This window comes from Gallus gallus, chromosome 6 (assembly GCF_016699485.2).
Source record: "Gallus gallus isolate bGalGal1 chromosome 6, bGalGal1.mat.broiler.GRCg7b, whole genome shotgun sequence".
Taxonomy (NCBI): domain Eukaryota; kingdom Metazoa; phylum Chordata; class Aves; order Galliformes; family Phasianidae; genus Gallus; species Gallus gallus.
In genome coordinates, this window is record NC_052537.1 from 3648647 (window position 1) to 3667151 (window position 18505).

At 50.2% G+C, this 18505-nt stretch overlaps 2 protein-coding genes across 2 annotated transcripts in view; both read right to left on the bottom strand.

The window, feature by feature from the left end:
- CHAT (choline O-acetyltransferase) overlaps positions 1-10599 on the bottom strand; it is a 37144-nt gene extending 26545 nt beyond the window's left edge. The window contains exons 1-5 of the mRNA NM_204610.2: positions 10518-10599; positions 7519-7663; positions 4405-4596; positions 1908-2026; positions 401-454 (exon numbers count right to left, since the gene is read on the bottom strand). Coding sequence (NP_989941.2) covers positions 401-454; positions 1908-2026; positions 4405-4596; positions 7519-7581 — 428 coding nt within the window. The 5' untranslated portion in view covers positions 7582-7663; positions 10518-10599. The remainder of the gene's footprint in view (positions 1-400; positions 455-1907; positions 2027-4404; positions 4597-7518; positions 7664-10517) is intronic.
- A 1289-nt stretch (positions 10600-11888) lies between these two features.
- Positions 11889-14080, bottom strand: SLC18A3 (solute carrier family 18 member A3). The gene has a single exon (NM_206982.2). The coding sequence runs from the start codon at positions 14078-14080 to the stop codon at positions 12512-12514; it is 1569 nt and encodes a 522-aa protein (NP_996865.2). The 3' UTR covers positions 11889-12511.
- Between the last annotated feature and the right edge of the window lie 4425 nt (positions 14081-18505).

Genomic DNA, 18505 nt, shown 5'->3' on the forward strand with positions numbered 1-18505 from the left:
TCTGAATGGAAGGCACAGTACATAGCAGGTATGGCACTCTAGCAGGCGGTCAGTACCAGAGAGGGTGTGCAGGCTGTATTCCTGCTCTCCTGCTCTGCTGCTGCTCCTTGGGAGCATATCCCTCCTGGTGTGCACTCACTAGTTCTGTTAGGCAGGTTGTCTGTGTCCTTCGGGCTGCGCTGTGCAAGCGATGACTGCCAAGCATCAAAAAGCATCCTTCCCCAAGCAGTAATAAAGAAGAAAGCGCACATAAAGAATCCCTGAAGCATCCATGCCAGAGCCCCAGCCCTTCCAAGTGTTGGTAAGGTGTGATGCAGCCTGACTTTGGGCATGTTAGAGCACCCTTGAATCAGAAGCCCTGTGGACACTCAAACAGCTGCTCCCCTTCCAAGCTACTTACCTGTCTAGTAAAGCTTTATAGTCTTGCACGCCGGAAATAAGATTGGCAGCAAACCTGCAAGTAACAGATAGAACTGCCATCAGTCTTTTGTCATTCAGTGGCACTGGACTGTTTCTGAGGGACAGAGGAGAGCCTGAATGATTCATGACCCAGCATAAGGAAGAAAGTCTTCTGGCTTGGCAAGAGAAGCCCCTCGCCTACAGCCAAAACCTAAATGAATTAATGTCAAGAGAAATACAAAATCCTAGAGATTGTCCCTTCAAATGGTTAAATTACCAGAGTAGGAAGCCTGGAAGCATTTATTTAGAGAATGAGAACAGAGGCTGAATATCTAATAGAATCCTTAATGTGGGTTTCGATATCTATACTCATAAGCTGTCCAATTTATTAGAATACTTCCTTTCCTAAGGAGATATTCTTTCTGCGGTGCTGTAGACAGGTGTATTATTTCCTGACACTGCCGTTTGTGCTGCGTCTGAATGGGCAGCTCTGAGAAAAATATTTCCTCATTAAAGCATGTGCATTAGAAAATGCAAAGCAGAAGTTTTTAGAAAGGTGTGTGCACAATAAATTTGGTCAGTAATGAATGGAGGCGTTTATAGTTGTGTTTAAAGTAAAGTAAAAAGATACACTGGCTGTCTCTGCAAAATATGAAAATAACAAATTGTCTTTAGGGTGCTGGCTGTTTTATAATAGCATAAATTCACATGCAGTTAATTCTTTCAGTAATGAGCAGCTAGAGAGTGCTAAAAGCAAAGAGGAACACTGTGCTATATGAAAATGGATTTGATCTGGTTTACTGTTTAAGAGGAGAAAATGTTTTGGCAAAAGCTGAAAAATGGAATCCTGTTCTATGGGTGCCTGGAGAGGTATATTGTGTGCTTGGCTACTTGTCTACCTTTTCCCTTCGGAAATGACTGTAATTTCCTATAACAGTTCAAAGGAGAAAAGTCAACTCAGGAAAGACGGGCTCAAAGGAAGCCATGCTCCTGGGGAGGAATGACTTCTGAACTCTTGTTCTTAGATCTCCTGTGTTTCTTGCTCCCTTTTGGGCACCTGGCAGAGACAACTAAATGCCAGAGCTTCAGTCTGTGAGGTGGGTAGGTATTGTAGTGATGGCATGTTACAGATTGCTTTCCTTTATACATGTCAGAAATTAGTATTTCTTGTTCCTATCGAAAAATGGTTTACTTGAATGATACAATGAAACACTTTGCAAATATCTCTTTAAAAAGATAAATTCTTTTCCTCCTCTTTTTTTTCCCTTTCTTTCTTTCTTTCTTTCTTTCTTTCTTTCTTTCTTTCTTTCTTTCTTTCTTGGCAATAAACATAACAGTAATGACACATTTATTTCTGGATCTCAGTGTGAGTAAACCCAATTCTACAGGGAAATCACTTAGTGGTTACAGCCCTTATTTTTTAATGTAAGTTGATTGTCTCTTTGCAAAAGCTGTGTATTTTAAATACTCGTTCATTTAGCAAAAGCTGCAACATCTCAGTGCATTACCTTAGCTGGTCATTTACATCCTTGAAATTCTGACGAGCAAAGATAATTGCTGGGCTGGAGTTGACTGGAAGAGCCAAACGGTTGTTGAGGTACATGTCATCCAGCCAGTAGTTAAACACCTGAGGGAGGGAAAGAGACATACAGCCTTAAAGCTGGCAGTGAGCTGTAGAGAGGCAGTCAGGGCGGGGGTGCTTGGTGCCCCCAGTGTCAGGCATGGGCTCTGATTAATGGAGCCACTGAGCATTTTCAGCCCGGGCTCTGTGACCTCAGCTCAGCAGAAATCAGCCGCAATTCCATAATCCTATTTTTCAATCAATGGCAATTTACAGTGTGTTCCATTAAAGAGCAAACGAGCCCCTTATTGTGGTGGTTTAGGTATGTTGTTTGTTTCTCTCCACAAGAAAAATGTATTCGAGTACAACATTATAACTCCTGAATAGCGATTGGGATAAATTTAAGAGGCAGACAGAATTCTGCTTGGTGGAAGCGCTCATCCAGCTTTGTCAGTAACGTTTGTCAGTAATACCAAGATGCTCTGTTGTTAGCTACCAGATAGCATCCTGATGCAGGACGGAGTTGAGAACAGAATTTTGGTGAGCCTGATGGCTCAGCCCTGCAGATACTGGCATGTGGACAGGGCCTCTGGAGGATTCCCTCTGTGTCCGTCGACACAAATGCAAATTACTAATGCTTGATCCAGACAGACATACGTTTTAAACAATTTTCATTAAAAACAGATGTATGTTCACGGCCTGCCTTTATGTTTGAGAAGGGTTTAAAGAATCATTGTTTGGAAAATGGAGGATTTCCTAAAGAAAAAAGACGAAATGATCTGTCAGAGTTTAGTGAGCACATTTTGCATACAGTAACTATACATAACAATGAAATTATGCAAAAAATAATTACAGATGCATGCATCAGTTGGAAAAGTTTTCCTCTGAGATATTTCCTTGCTGTTAGAACAGATGCTTCCCCCACAGTCTCTGGAGCCTTCAGGAGAACAAACCAGAGCTGTACTCCTGGCAAGTTAAATTCCAAGTGAAAACATTTTTAGATTATCTTAAGAATCAGATATTTAATTTTAATAAGCAGTATTTAAGGTTGAGAGGTTTCAGAAAATGCTTATAGATCTTTCCTCTGTAAGTTCTGTGCTGTACGTTGTTAAATAACCAGTTTTCTCTTTGCGTTAACAGGAATGCCATTTAAGAAACAGTTAATTTAGCTTTGAAAACAATGAAGTCCTATGATCCAAATAAGAAAACGAAACTGGGCAGTATTTAGTGAAGCCCTCATAGTGTGGAAACAACTAGCATGGATATTAAGCACTGCTTTTAAACTAAAAGCACTGCCAGCACCGTAGCCTTTAATTCTGACTACAGAAACAGTTTGTCAGGTTTTCTAGGGGTAACACAGCTGATGAGCTAAGGGAAAACAACACTTCACTGATGCAGTAGCAAGTCTGCAGGATGTCACTGAATTCATGAAACCTCTGAGTGTCTCTTCTCCTTGCTGGGATGGAAGGAGTTCAATAAAAATGTTTTTATATATATATTCTTACATGGTAAATGCAAGCAGGATGAACTGTGATTTTGTGGAATGATGGAATCGCCTTTATCTATGGCTTGTTTAATTTTCCTGTCTTGCAAAGAAGAGAGCTAGACATTCTTAAAGGCTGAGGTCTTGGCCTTGCCTATGTGCTAAAAAGTATGTTTGTATATATTCTACAAATAAAATCCTTCAGAGTAACTACATATAGTATGCTGTGACAATGAATGTCAAATAATAGTCGTACTTAAAAGGGTAACTCCTATCCTAAAGTGTTGCATTCTGGAATAGTTTGACTGGAGTGGGCTATGCCTAGATGGATTAATGAGGTACTTTTTATATAGCCCTATCAGAGTTCATTTTTCATATAACTAAAAAACTCTGAATCTTGTTATTGGAGAGAAAAGCCAGCAAGACCCCCCAAAAAGGGTGTAATATAGTGCTTAGTTTAGATATTAGGAAGAAGTTTTTCACTCAGAGGGTGGTGATGCACTGAACAGGTTGCCCAAGGAGGCTGTGGATGCCTCATCCCCGGAGGCATTCAAGGCCAGGCTGGATGTGGCTCTGGGCAGCCTGGTCTGCTGGTTGGTGACCCTGCACATAGCAGGGCAGGGGGTTGAAACTTGATGATCATTATGATCCTTTTCAACCCAGGCTATTCTATGATTCCTACAGGTAGCACTGTCACATGAATCCTGAGACGCATTCATTCTCAGTTATCTCAACAAACTGTTGACCTGAAAATGTAACAACAATGTGGATTTTGTCATTGCTTGCAAACCTTAGCCTAATATGTCTGAAATATTCATTCCGTTTAGTAGAATCAGATGAGATCCCTGTTTTGCAGAGACCTGTTGAAGGAAAGCAGTGATCACATACACATCATACAACATCACAAATGGTTTGTAAACTTCCAATACAGCAACTATTGCTCTAATCTGCATTTGCTTACCCAGTTTGTGGTCTTTTCCCTTCTTTCCTCGAGGATTAGCTGCAAGGATTCCCCAAGGCCTCCTGCAACTCCAAACTGTTCCACGATGCTCTTGGTCTTTCTAAATTGCTCCTCTGGCACCAAGTGTTTCATGCACTGAAGGTACATCTGTAAGGTCTGTTGCAGTGGTGGGACTGGAAGTTTTGGTACTGCCTGCTCATTGAAAAAAAAATCAAACTGGTCAGTAATTCTACTTGTTCCCAAGCTGTCCTGTTTTGTTGTTGTCTAGATAGGTAGAGTGAATGTGAAGTACACCGCTGTGGTGGGTTGGCCCCAGCCAGTTGCTTGCTCCCTTCAACTGAGTGGGGGAGGGAGATAACAAGAAGACCAAAAGTGAGAAGACTCATGGGTCAAAACAAGGACAGTTTATTAAGTGGAGGAAAGAGGGGAAAAAAGAGATGCAGGCAATCACTCACTACCTCCCACAGGTGGACTGATACCCGTACAGTCTCCAAAGCAATAGCTATCAATAGCTGTATCAGTAGCTGTATAGCCCTCAAACTGCTGTGCATGACATTGCATGTAATACAATGCAATGCAAACTCCCTTTAGACAGTTTGGGTCAGCTGTCCCTGCTGAGTCCTTCCCAGCACCTTGCCTACCTGCAGCCTACTTGCTGAGGGGAAAAAGTGGGGAAAAAGAGAAAGCTTTGATGCTGTGCAAGTACTGCTCAGCAATAGCCAAAACAATGGTGTGTTATCTTACAAACCCAAAATACAGCCCTATATGGACTGCTTTGAAGAAAATTAACCCCATCCCAGCCAGAGTTGGTACAACAGTGTTTTGCAGTAGCACATGATTTGGACTGGCCACTGATTTAGGGATCAGTCGAGTCCAGACCAGTTTGTACCAGAATGGCTGAATCTGTGGGCTGAAATCAATGTCTGCACAGTCCTGCAGGCTCCTACATCAGTCAGTATCACATATTTACGAAATGGTGAGGAATCTGGTAAGGTCCAGCAGTGGTATATATATGTTCTTGTACCTCCCCACAGTGGATTGGAACAGGCTGGAGACTTTGGTTAGGGCCATTGCATTTCATAGCTTGTGACAGTTCTGTTGTTGATAAATATATTGCATCCCTCTTTGATTCCATTTATGCTATTGTAGTAGTTGAGATGCCTGATCACTGCAAATGTAATTGTGTGACTTCAGTGGAGTTTCTCTAGGTCATAAAGCACCTGAATTTTAGCACATAGTATGCAGTCGTACAAGTACTGAAGTGGTGCTACATTTCTAGTAGTCCTTTGGCCAATGAACATTTCAAGTTGATAGGCCAGGAAACCAGGAAACTTTTTTTTTTTTTTAAGTGTAGAATTAGCCAAGTAAAGTATGATTAGTCATTTAAAAGCCAGAGGAATTCGGGAGCTGTGGGAAAATCAAGCTAGGAAGTAATCCATGAAAGCCAGGACATTGCAAGAGGGTCTGACATTGTAAGCATCAATCCTTAAAGAGATAGGCATATCTCCCAGCTGAAAAGATAACTGCCATGTCATTTAGCTGTGCTTGACTGCTCATATCTAGCATAGAGCTGTCATGTCACTCCTGTAAGGGAAGAGGTGACCAGATTTGTGAATGCCCTTGTATTAATTACTGATTAGTTCTGATTAGGGTAAAACTATACGCAGAAGTCTACATGCAATCAATTTTAATGAGAATCTATAAACTAAAGTTATCCCAAAATATTGGCATTCTAACAATTAAATGTCTTAGCTGTACAGCTAAACTATATGACTTTAGAAGATAGCATTCTTAACACTTGATATCTACCTTAAGCTGCGCAACTGAACTATACAACCTTAAGAAACTGAAATAAGTCTTGCAATTACTTAACAAACCTGCAAGAGAAGCAGAACAGAAAGAGAAAATTGAGAGGAACAGAAAAAGAATGAGAGAGATGGAGGGACAGGAGAAAAAAGAAAGATCACCACTCCGTTTTGAAGAGCTGAGTTCCAGCACCAGGCCTGCTGGTGCTGGAGGAGGGATGGTGGGGAGAGGAGCTGAGAACACTTGTCCAGAGGTTGTAGTCTCAAACTGGCAAACACCAATGCTGATGGCACAGGGGCCCTCTCAGGCATCTTTTTATACCTGTCAGGTCTGCAGGTGTGCCATCCCAAGGTCATAAGCAAGTTTGACTTTCAGGGGTTTGCAGGACCGCAGCGTGATTTCACTTGGAAGGGACTTCTGGGCCTCACCTTGTCCCACCTGCTGCTCAGAGCAAGGCCAGCTGCTAACTGCTGTGCCACTGCATGCAGGGAGGGAGAAGGATGGCTCATATGTTCCAAAGAAGCACAAGGAGGGAACTGGGTGTCCTCTGAGCTCAAGTCCCAGCTCTGCCTTATGACCTTCACAGACAAGTCAGTGCTGAGCTTCCTTTTCCTTTCCCCTATCTAGAAACTGAAGATTATAGGTAGTCATAAAAAGTCATGAGACTCTGTTTCTAATGGAGATGCAAATCCAAGCTTAGCCTGGGTCTCAGAAATAGAAGAATGGCAATTTTTCAGTTTCAAGCTATGCGTAGTCAGGGCATCTGTTCTGTCACTCGTTCCTTGGTCAGAAGAAATAAATGTGCCACATCTCTTTTTGACACCTGAATTTGGCCCTTCCTTTCTGGGTAAGGCTTTTGCAAGTTTTGTGACTCTGCTTAGGAAAAAGACTTTACACTTAAGGGGCATAGATGACTAATGAGAGGCATACGCATCCGACATCTTTTGAACCAGCTTGCAAATGAGTCATGATAGTCTGATAGTTCTGTACTATTAAGAAATAATTAAAAGCCTTTTCTGACTGCGCTGTAGCGCATCTGTTGTATAGCAACATTTCACTCAGCAGATTTCTTCAAAGGATGTAGGGAGGAATAGTATATGTGGACATGAGAAGTACCACTGTCAGTTCCTGATCGTAAACTGCTGCAGGATAACTAGTGTTCCCTGAAATAAAGGAAACAGCTCTAGAACAGAGTTTGCTTTACGGTTGTTATAATGTACAGCATCGGTCTTACTGTCAGCTGTTAAAAGTAACCAATCTTTGTTTTTTTTTTTTTTCCTTTTCATTTTCCCAAAAACAGTCACTTACTGGCTCATCTTTACTGCGTGAATCTTTCTCCTTCTTCTGCATGTCTTTTTCTAGATCAGGCATTCCCGCATTTCCTGTGAGATTTTTTTTGTTGAGGACAGAAATTGCAGTCACTCAGGGGCTCTCAGAGCCTCACACCTCAGTTCTGGAAACAGAGAAGATTTAAAGTCCAGTCAGTACCCATTATTTATAACGAAAATGTACAAGGGAAGTATTCCCTATGCAAGCATACACAAGCCTCAGAATGCAAAACTGAAGAGAAGTACAACATCCAGAACTGGCTGATCTGAGCCCTATGGTGTTTGCTCTGTCAGTCTGCTTGTCCCATTTCTCTATAAATTTACTTATCCGGAATGATCTGAGGCACGTAAATGGTGCCTTCTCAGCATGGTTTACTTTGTCACTCTGATTTACTTTGTAGTGTGCTGTGCCATGTTCTGTACACTTTGTATTGCTGTTATATGTCAACTGGAAGAGATAGGAGACTTTTCTGTGAATGCACGTACTTTTGCCAACTCAGATTACTGTAAGGATGCAAATTACTATGGATCTTACACGGCCCCCGTGCCATTTTAAGTGCAAGCCCCGTGACCTTTAAATGTATTTATCACTGTACAGCTATGCAGACCCAGTGAAGTGCTGTGACCTCTGTGTAAAGGATGTGGAGGCTGCAGGAAGGACTGTGATGGGGGCTAGAAGCTCAAGGGGTGTGGGTGCTCTGGGGCACAGCTTCTGGGCTGGGGGACCCCAGGAGCATACCTAGGCAGGCAGGCTGGCTGTGGGGGGACTGAGGATGGTGGCACACACTGCCTTTCAGCTGCTCCACTCAGTCTTTCCAAATAGCAGCTACCTATTCAAGGGGATGGTTTCAACCTGCCCCAAGTCACAGAACTCACCTGTGACGGAGCAGATACTTTCATGTGTGCCTTTGCAGTACTGTCCTTATCCTGGTACACACGTTAAAGATTCCCATTATTCCTTTTCTGTACAAGAATACTGAGAAGCACACTGCTTTTGACACAGTAGTGCCCACAGCAAGTAGCTGTCCTTCAATTACAGTGGTACAGTTAAAGCAGAGTGAGCTTGTGCGTGCAGGGACAGGTCTTGTCATGTCACAGAGGTTCCTTTGTAATCGTTTTGCACCATGAGTATGCAAAATAGAAAGTGTATGTTGACTAAGTAGGAAATAAAGTCATACTTCCTCTCTGAAACCTTTAGGACTACAGATACAGAGCACTTGAATCATTTCTACAGCAGCTTTTAAGTACAGTTCAGATTAAAAAAAAAAATGAGGAAATGTATGAAAGCAAAATGAAGAGTTTTGGTTAGGAGTGGGCAGAGAGAGCTGCACGTTATTCCTGTGCAGAGGAGCTGGCTTGGCTGTTCCAGTTGTGTGGCCTCAGCACCTCTTTGCCAACCTGTATGTTGCCACTGAGGCCCTATGCTGATGCCGTCCTCTCTCTGTCCTGCACTGGCTGCCAGTGGGGCTGTGCTCTGGGAAGTAGGTTGTGTAAGGCTTAGAGACGTCCCTGGGGCGCTGCAATGAGCCACCTCATGTTGATCTGTCATCTGCTCAGGATTTTAACTCAGACGAGAGACCATTTCCCTCACCAAAAGGCCACATTAACCCGCTGCGCTGCTCCGCTCCCTCCTGTGTGCTGCATCGGTCTCATTGCATCACACTGCGCTCTACTCATAGCAACTCTGGTTCAAAGCACTCCAAATAACAGACGTGTCCTGTAGCTCTTGGAAGATGGGGGTTTGATCCCGTATGCACTGGCCTCAGCTCCCCAGCAGTGTTCACAACAGAGCAGCCATTTTGTCTTCAGGGACCCTGTTTCACCCTAGAGGAAAAATCTTCTTGCTATCCTGCTATTTATTGGGACTTTTGTTCTTTCTCTCCTGATATTTTTTGTTTGGTTGTTTGTTTGTCATACTGCAGTAAATATCACCAGCTGTAGGTCCATACCGTCTCTTTGTGAGCAATAGTGCTAACAACCGGCCCACTTAGGTGGTGCTGGTGGAGTGAACTGTGCTTTCCTTTGTCATGTGGATGAACTGAGGCTTTGTCTCTGGTTTGACAGCTCCCAGCTTAGCATCACACCCAATCCTGTATTTGCCTAACACCGAACAAGGAAACTGACACCAGGGCAAATCCGGCAGAAATTCAAGATGACTTCAAAGTTGCTCACTCGGGTGGTAGTGAGGTGCATTGTCAAAGTTATTAGGAAAAAAAAAGAAATAAAATTAATCCCGGCTGGTTTTATTTACAGCTGGCTTAGTGGGAAGGCCAGGGTGAGCGGCTTAGCAGGACGGCTGTGCGTCCCGGCAGCCTGGGGAGCCGGTGGCCATCCCCCGCAGCTCAGAGCAGCAGCTCAAATCCACAACAAAAGGCACTCTCTGATCTCTCCGTTAGCAGATAGCAGGAAGGGCTGCTCTAAGCCTGGGTGATAACGTTCTGTGCATGCTGGACCTAGGAGGCAGCCTCTAGTGTATCATAGAAAGTCACCGGGGCACTGCACTCAGCCTCTGTCTGTAGATCCTCGCTCTCAGCGTTATCGGGAACCTCTGCTTAAAGTTATCAGGAATCTGCACCTAAGAGGAAGAATTGCCTTACCAGGAATACAAGTGTGCAGAGCGTGCTGCTGAGGCCACTAACACGACGGCAGAGGCAGGAGCCTCCCTGCCTCCTCCATGAGCCCCCCATGGGCCACAGCAGCGACGGGACCCGTCGAGGACCGCTCCTTCTCGGCTATCGATGCGCTCCGAGCCCTTCCCACACCCCAACCCCGGGCCGCCACCGCCGCCTCCCCTCCCGACCCCCCCGGCGCGGCGGGGCGGCCCGGTGGGGGCCTCCAGTGCCGCGGAATCCGGTGAGCGGACCCCCCCCGGTGCTCCGCTCCGCGCCGCGCCGAGCCACGCTGCCCCGCTGCCGGGCACCCGGCTCCCCCCGCCCGGCTCTCGCAGCCGCGCCGTCGGGGTGCGCAGCCCGCCCGTACCTGCGGCTCGGTGCCCTCCGGCGGCTCCGGGCGGGCGCGGCGCCTCTGTCCAAGGTACCTCCGCCACGGCCAGGTCCCCTCTGGGCGAGGGCGTGCGGAGCGCGGCTCGGCCCCGCAGCCGCCTGGCTCCTCCCCGGCCCGCGCCCCCGGCACCGCCCGGCCCGGCCCGGCCCTCCCGCCCCTCCCGCCGCGCTCAACAGGCACTGCCGCCCGCCCGGGGCGCGCCGCTTCCGCCGTGCCCCTCCCGGGGGCCGTTCCCGACGCCGGCACCGTTGCCTGCCGTGTCCCACCGAGGCGCCGTCGGGGCAGCCGAGAGGCTCCCGGAGCGGCGCGGGGAGCCCCTGAAGGCTGCGGCTTCCGCCGCCGGGGCTGCCCACGAGGGCTGCCACGGGCGTCGGGCACCCGTACGGCTCCTGGAAGCTCCGGGGCCGAACGGGGCGGGAGGCGCTGCCCGCGCGCTGACGGCACCGCGGCCGGGCGGGGGCCGCCTCTGGGCCGCGGCGGGAGCGGACTTGGCCCCGGGGCGGCGGCTGGCAGCCTCTGTGCAGCTGACGGCGAAGCGGCTGAGGGAAACGGGGCTCCGCTCCCACCGCCGCTCCGTCGCCGGCCCCGCCGCGCTCTTCTCTCGGGTTTGTGCCCCGTGGGCAGCGGCCCGGCCGCCCCGACGGCACTGCGGCGCGGCTTAGCGGCAGTGACGGGCGGCGGCTGTGCATCTCGCGGCCCCCGGGGACGGCTGAAAGCTGCTCGGGAGTCACCGTGGCCGTTTGTGTCCGTTCTTTTCTTCTCCCGAGGCTGTAAGTCGTTTGTTTTGTTTCCTACCGAGGTAGGACTTAAAGCAAACGATTTATTTTTATTTCGAGAGAAATCTACGGAGCCAAACGCGCCCTCAGGTGCCGTTGCGGTTGGATCGAAGGTTTTCGCTGCCTGCGAGGGAGCGAACGAAAAACTTCACCCTCGTTTCTTTGTTTTTTTTTTCAGTTCCTATCGGGGCGCGCACAACGCGATCGGCGCGGCGCTCAGCGCCGAGAAAAGCGTTGTCCGGGGTTGGATATATAACTGCTGGCAGTGTAAGGCTGGGAATATCTGTAATTCGAAATTGTGAAAACTAAATTTGTGCGAGAATATGAGCGGAGACCACGGGGCCGTTTTTAGGTGATCGGCGTTGCGCTTGCAGGGCAGCGTCGTTCGCTCGGACCCGTTAAGCTGTGTTTTGAGGAATGAATGAGCACGTTTAGTGCAGGGCTTCTCCCCGGGCGGTTCTGGCAACCGATGGGATCGGCGTTATCAGGAATTGGCAGCACAGGGGTTACGCTGAGCGCAGCCGAGCTCCCTCCCTCCAGCAGCCCTCAGCAACGTAACAAAGACAATCGATCCCCTTCAGTTCCATTTATTCAGATTGTATTGTTCTCGTAGTTCGGACTTCAACATAACACAGCATATTGCACTTACCGGAGAGCGGCACAAGAAAAAGTACAATGCTTCGGTTTATTCCCAAGGAGTGATAAGATACTGGGATGGTCGTTGCTCTTCTTAAATATATGAAACCAACCGAAAATCTAAGTATATGTACACGAGATTTATTAAGTCCCTGAATATGCCATTCAAAATTGTACACAATTTTTTTTTTCTTTTTTGCTTTACTTTTCCCTTTTCTTTTCTTTACAGAGATATACATTATGTCACACTCGGTTTCAGCTCGAGCAAACTTTGCACAATCACACTCCAGCTGGGAAGCTGGTTCCTTTTTCCCTTTTTGAAGGATGCCCGCCATCACTCGTAATTTTTCCTTCCCAGGATCTCTCCCACCCCTCACCAGAACACTGAAGGAAATACTGATTAAAATAAGTCTAGAAGAAGAAAGCCATTACATCATGACAAAGGCTAAACTGTATACATTGCACGTCAGTACAGAAATGGAATGCAGTAACGCTTTCATTCCCCTCCGTCCCCTCTCCTACGCATCCCCCCCTCATTCCCAGTCCGCGTGGGTGGACCTAACTGTACTCATAGTCTGACGAGTCTTCCTCGGACACCTCTGTCAGGTCCCTGTGGTATGAGTCCGTGCCATTCTCCTCCGTGTCACCTGCTGGCCGCAGGCTTTTACCCACACCTCTGCGGTCCTCCATTTTGATGGTGTCGTAGAGTCCCTTAGGTCCTTCTTCAAGGAGGATGTTCCTCTCCGAGTGAGAGGGTTTCATCTGGCAGACATTTTTGAGGAAGATGAGGACGGGGGCGTAGAGCACGTTGGCGAGCCCCATGCCCAGGTTGAGCTGCACGAAGCCCATGGTGTGTACAATCTGGCCGGCCACCACGGGCCCCAGGGCGTACGCCACGCAGTAGGAGATATCTGCGATGGCGTAGACGCTGCCGTAGACGGAGACGTGGCGCACGTCCACCAGGAAGGCCAGGGTGGGCAGCAGCGCCGTGTCCACCAGGGCGATGCCGAAGCAGATGCCGCAGAGGGGGATGATGACCTGCCAGAAATTCCTGCAGGCCGGCACCAGGCAGGAGCTGGCGCCGATGATGGCCATGCCCAGGGCCCCGTAAAACCACTGAAGGTGCGGATAGGCGGCGGCCAGCCGGACGGTGACGTAGACGCCCAGCACGTGGGGGAAGAAGGCGGGCAGCCAGGTGAGGCCCACCTCCCACTCGCTGGCCCCCATGGACTCCTTCATCCAGTTGGCGATGGTGGGCTCCAGGAAGGCCAGGGGGATGTTGCAGGTGGCCAGGGCCCCCGCGACCACGGCGATGTAGGGGTCTATCATGAGGCGGTGGATGGGGGTGCCCACGGGCATGTTGGCCCTCGCCCCCGCGGCGCAGGGCGGCGCCAGGGCCAGCAGCAGCAGCCCGTCGAGGAGGCAGACGCAGGCCAGCACCAGGAAGGGCACCTGCTTGCCGGCGAACTCGTAGAGCACGCCGCCGAACGGGGGCGCGGCCAGGCTGCCGAAGGAGATGCAGGCCAGCGCCGTGCCCAGGGCGCGGCTCCGCGCCGGCTCCTCGGCGTAGCGGTCGGCGATGAGCGCGATGCCCGCCGTGTCGGCGAAGGCCGAGCCCAGCCCCTGCAGGCTGCGCGCCGCGAACAGCGTCGCGTAGTTCCCCGCGAAGGCGAACGTGGTGGTGGAGAGGAACATGACGGCCAGCCCGGCCAGCAGCGGCGCCTCGTAGCCCACGCGGTCGATGAGGGTGCCGCTGAGCGGGTTGACCAGCAGCTGCAGCATGGCCTTGGAGGCGAACAGCACCCCGATCTGCACGTCCTCGTTGTCCCCCGTGGCCGGCGGGTACCGCGCCGGCAGGAGGCTCCGGTTGCCGCCGCCGCTCTCGCCGTCCCCGCCGTCGCCCCCGCCGCCGCGCACGGCCGCGAAGTACTCGGGGATGATGGGCACGATGACCATGTAGAGCATGTTGTCCAACAGCAGCGCCACGCACACCACCAGCAGCAGCAGCCGCCGCTGCCGCCGCGCGTCCCCCATGGCCGTGCCCAGCCGCCGCCGCCGCTCGCCCACCGCCTCCGAGAGCCGCGCCACGGCGGCCCGCGCCCGCCCCGCGCCCCCCTCCTCCGCCATCGCCTCCGGCGCCGCCGCCGCCCCGCCGCCGCCCGCAGGGGGGACGGGGGGGCGGCCCCGCCGCCTCCGCCGCCCGAGCCGCCGCCGCTCACCTCCCGGCGGCCGCCGCCAGCCCGCGCCGCCGCTGCGAGGCGGCTCCGAGGGGCCGGACCTCCATCAACACACTAATAAGCGCCGCGCACAGAAACCCCACCCGCCCCCGCCGCCGCCGCGCCGGCCCCGCGCCCACCCCCCCCCCCCCCCCGCTCCCCGCCCGCCCTCCGCGCCCCGCCCCGCAGCGCGGTTCCGCCGGCGCTGCCCGGCCGCGGAAAGGGGGCTGCGGGAGCCGCGCACCCGAGGGCTGCCGAGGACGCGGGGAGGAGGCGGCTCCGGTAACGAGGCGGGGGCTCGCCGGCAGCTTTCGCCGCCTCGACGGCGCGCAGCCCTCGGAGCGCCGGGTGGTTCTGGCAGCGGCCCCGCTGCCCTGGCGGCCTCCCGCAGCCCTCGCTCGTCCCTTCCCTCGGGGCTCGGGCGGCGGAGGGGCGGAGGACCGGGCCCGACGGGCGGCCGCCGCAGCTCCGAGCGGCGCTCCCCCGTCCCCGTGTCCCGGCGCCGCAGCCGCCCCGGAGGGACGACCCGAAGCCTCCGGGGTCGGTATCCGGCGATTGACGGCTCGGCCGCGTGCGGTGCGAGCCCCAAAGGCCGCTCCGACCCCGCCGGGTCCCCTCAGGGGACGCGGAGAGGAGGGACCGACTGCTGCCGTCTAACCGAGAGCTGCCCGCACGGGCTGCCCGCTCTGATACCCTCGCGGCGGCGGGGCCGTGTCACGCAGGGAGCGGCGGCACTCGGGGGGAAGGGGTCTGTAACGGTGAGCGGGGCCACACGAGGCCGGGCTGAGCCCTGCCCCTCCCGGGGGGTACCAGCGCTCCTTCCTCGGGGGCCACAGAATCTGGATTGGAAAGCAGAGACCAAAGCAGTCACCATCCTCCTGCGTGCGTGTGGCACTCAGACAAATACCAGAGTGAAAACCTCCGCTGTGGAGGCATGACATACTTGCCGTGTTGGTCTGGGCAGTGCTGCAGCTGGAAGCCCTGCAGAGCAAGCGGCCCCGCGCGGCGCAAAGGCTGCGCTGTCAGGAAGATGCTCTTGCCTTAAAGCAGAGGGTAAATGCTGGTGCTCCTGTAGCAGAAACGACACGGGGCCGATCCAAGCAGGGTGTATTGCAGAGGTCGGTGTGAAATAACCGGATCTCTCAGACGAGCGGTTGAGGAGTTCAGGCGCCTTCATTTGCTTGCGTAGCTGGGCTTGCACTGCTGAAAGGGAGGTGATTTATCTGTCAGTTGCTGTATCGTGCTCTGTTGCAAGAAAACTGTCTGGATGACCAATGAGACGTTAAGATGGATCTCTGCATGGGGTAGCATACAGATCTGACTGTACTTAAGCAGAAGCAGAGGCTTAAAGCACATTTAATGGTTCCCCAAGACGTCCCCAAGACATCATTGTTATCATTATTAGTTTATTGCCCAATGTAGAAGTACAGGAATACACCACTGACAGTAGGGACAGGATTCTCAAGCTGGGACTCCAAAGACATTAGTGTCCTACTGCTCCCAGTGCCTGCTTGAGAGTGTAGAAGCAATGTCCCTGAGAGAATGAAGGGTCTTACTGGGAAGGGTACTGACCTGGAGGCCAGGGCTGCTGCATGTGACAGCATGGCTCAAGGCTACTCGGTACCTGTGAAACTGACCTAGTTGCACAAAAAAGTATTCAAGCAGCCAAAGCCTGTCCTCCTCAGGTTCCTTGAGCAGAGTCCGGGGAACAGCCTGAGAACTTGTCTCTGTGAGTCACAGAAGGAACAGCTCCCGGGATAACACGGAAGCTCTTGAAGGATGTGCCTCCTGTTTGGGATGGATGTCACGTTTGCAGTAAGCGGTAATGGGCTGGGGGCAGGTATGACTTTGGATCATTGCTGTGCTGCAGTCAGGAGTATTGGAATCTTGGCTCTCGCTTGATGAGGCACTTTATTTGATTAAACTTTCCCTTTTAATCAGAGATATGGCTATTTCCCGTCTCTAAAATGGAATCCGGCTCTGGGGGTCATGTCTGGATAATAAAGGGACTGGTTCTCCTGTCTCAGGGGAGCTGATATCGAATTTATTTCCATCAAGGGAAGGCAGAATTATACTTGTAAAATGTTGCATAATAAATTTAGCCTTCTTAGTAAATCAAATCAGTGGATACCCTTATCTACAAGAGATGCGTCATCGCTACGTGAGCTTCTTTGACTAGACAGAACTAATGGGGAGCAAATGGACTTTCAGCTGTGGTCAAAGTTGATGAACCCACAGTAAATTAAAAGTTAGAAAAGACCTTCTCCCTGGTGTTTAGCTTAGAAACTTCTATTTGGGGTGGAACTACGGGGTGAGATGAGACGAGGCGACTAATAACATTGCGTTCTTCTGTCTCAGAGCCCAGAGGATGTAACTTATTTGGTCTGAGAGGAGGAATGCGGAGGAGGTGATGTACTTCATTTGTCCTCCAGTGCAGAGCATGCAGTTTCGGAAAGCCAAATTTAATGTCAAGGAGAAAGAGAAGATTTTAGATCTGTATAAAGATTTTAGGTCTGGTTACTACACCGGAACTTCTTAGTGCTTTCTTTGGCATAGAGGCTGTGGATGAAGAAAAATGCAGGTCACGATGGCAGCTTCACCATATACTGGAATATATTCTCCTGCTCAAGAAAGGCTCAGGACCCAGGAATGGAAATATTGTTTAGGATTTTTGTGATTTCAGAAGCAGCAGAAAAATATGTAGCATACATATAAGCATATAAACCTACCCTTCTGATGATGGTATCAATTAGTTGAACACTAGGGAGAGTGGGTTTGCTAAGGCCAGATGGTCCCCTTTCTAACACTAAGATCTACCTATGTGGGGAATTTTAGGAAAGGTTTTTTTTTCTCCAAGCATCAAAATAAATATCTGAGTAGCTTAACAGAAAAACAAACAAACAAACAATCAATCAATCAAACAAAAAAAGGCTGTATACAGTCTATGCCTGCTTGTCCTGCTGCCTATTGAATGGATAGTCCTCGTGCTTTGGGATGACTGTTGATTTTGATGCTGTATCAGGGTGATTTTACAGAGAGAGAGAGAATGAGAGAGACAGAGAGAAGCACCAACTGCAGTGATGCACTCTGCTGTCAGGAACAGACTTAAGTTAATTGGGTGTCCTTAAAAGTCTTCCCTCCACAGGAGAAAAACTTTCTGATACGAGGAGTCCAAACACAATGACTCAGAGAGTTTGAGTTCCTCGTGTCTGCAAAATATTAATTTTCTTAATAGCCCAGGTACTTAATGTCTGCAATAGACTGCTTGTCCTCTTCAGGGTACGGCAAGAGTTTTTAGCACTTAGTGCTAAACTAATTATGTGTTTCTTTTCTACATCATTTCTGATCAAAAGACCTGCTGATCTGATCCTGTCAAGTAGGAGAGGCTCACCTACTTCGACACGGATGTTAAAAGCTTTAACAGCGCGGTAGGGGAGAAGGAAGAAGAAAGAAGGTAAAGTCCATTTTCAGGAGCTTCATTGCAAATGCATTTTTGTGCATGAAGTGGTGAGGCTGTTAGAAACTAGTAAATTATTGCATGAGTGGAATTACTGGGAAAATGTTTGTTGTTTCGCCTTAGCCACTAGGTACAAGGCATGTATTGCTGTATGTCAGTGGCAGCCAAGCTTCCTGCCCATCCTGCTAAGCACTGAATTCTTCTTTCCCAAGGCAGACAGGCACACAGGTGCAGGCGCAGGAGCCAAGCACACACAGGAGCTTTCATGAGCAGAGGAAAGACAGAGTCCTGGCAGATGTTGGGAGATCCCATGGCTGGCAGTGCCAGTGGGGTGGCACAGAGGGGAGACCAGGCAGGGCTCGGTCCTGCTTGCCAGGTCTGGTTGGCAGCACTGTGGGTACAAGCTTCAACCCTTTCCACCAGCAGGGTTCTTGGTGTGAGCTCTCAGACACAGCTGTCTGGGAAGGCCAGGCCTGCTGTAATTCATTCCTGAAGTCAAAACTTCTTGTGCGGTACAGAAGTGATGAGGGATGGGGACTGTGTGTCAGATGCGCCCATCCATTTCTGTAAAAGCTGTGTTTAATAAGCAAGGCTTCTTTTTAAAAATGGTTGCCCTTAGCTTTTTTTTTTTTAAGGAATGGTAAATGATCTGTTTTGTTTTTATGTTTCACCCATACTTCATGCTGCTTCACTCCTTGGCAATAATGCTTAGAGAGAGACAGAAAAATGGATGAGAAGGAGAAGGGAGAAAGTAATTCAAGGGTTTATGCCCAGGCTTATGGCAGCTCTAGCAATACTCGATGTTCTTGTTAGTTGTAATAGACAGCTGTGAAGTTAGAGTTAAAAGATAGCTGTTATATTGTAGTGTCTTCCAACCCT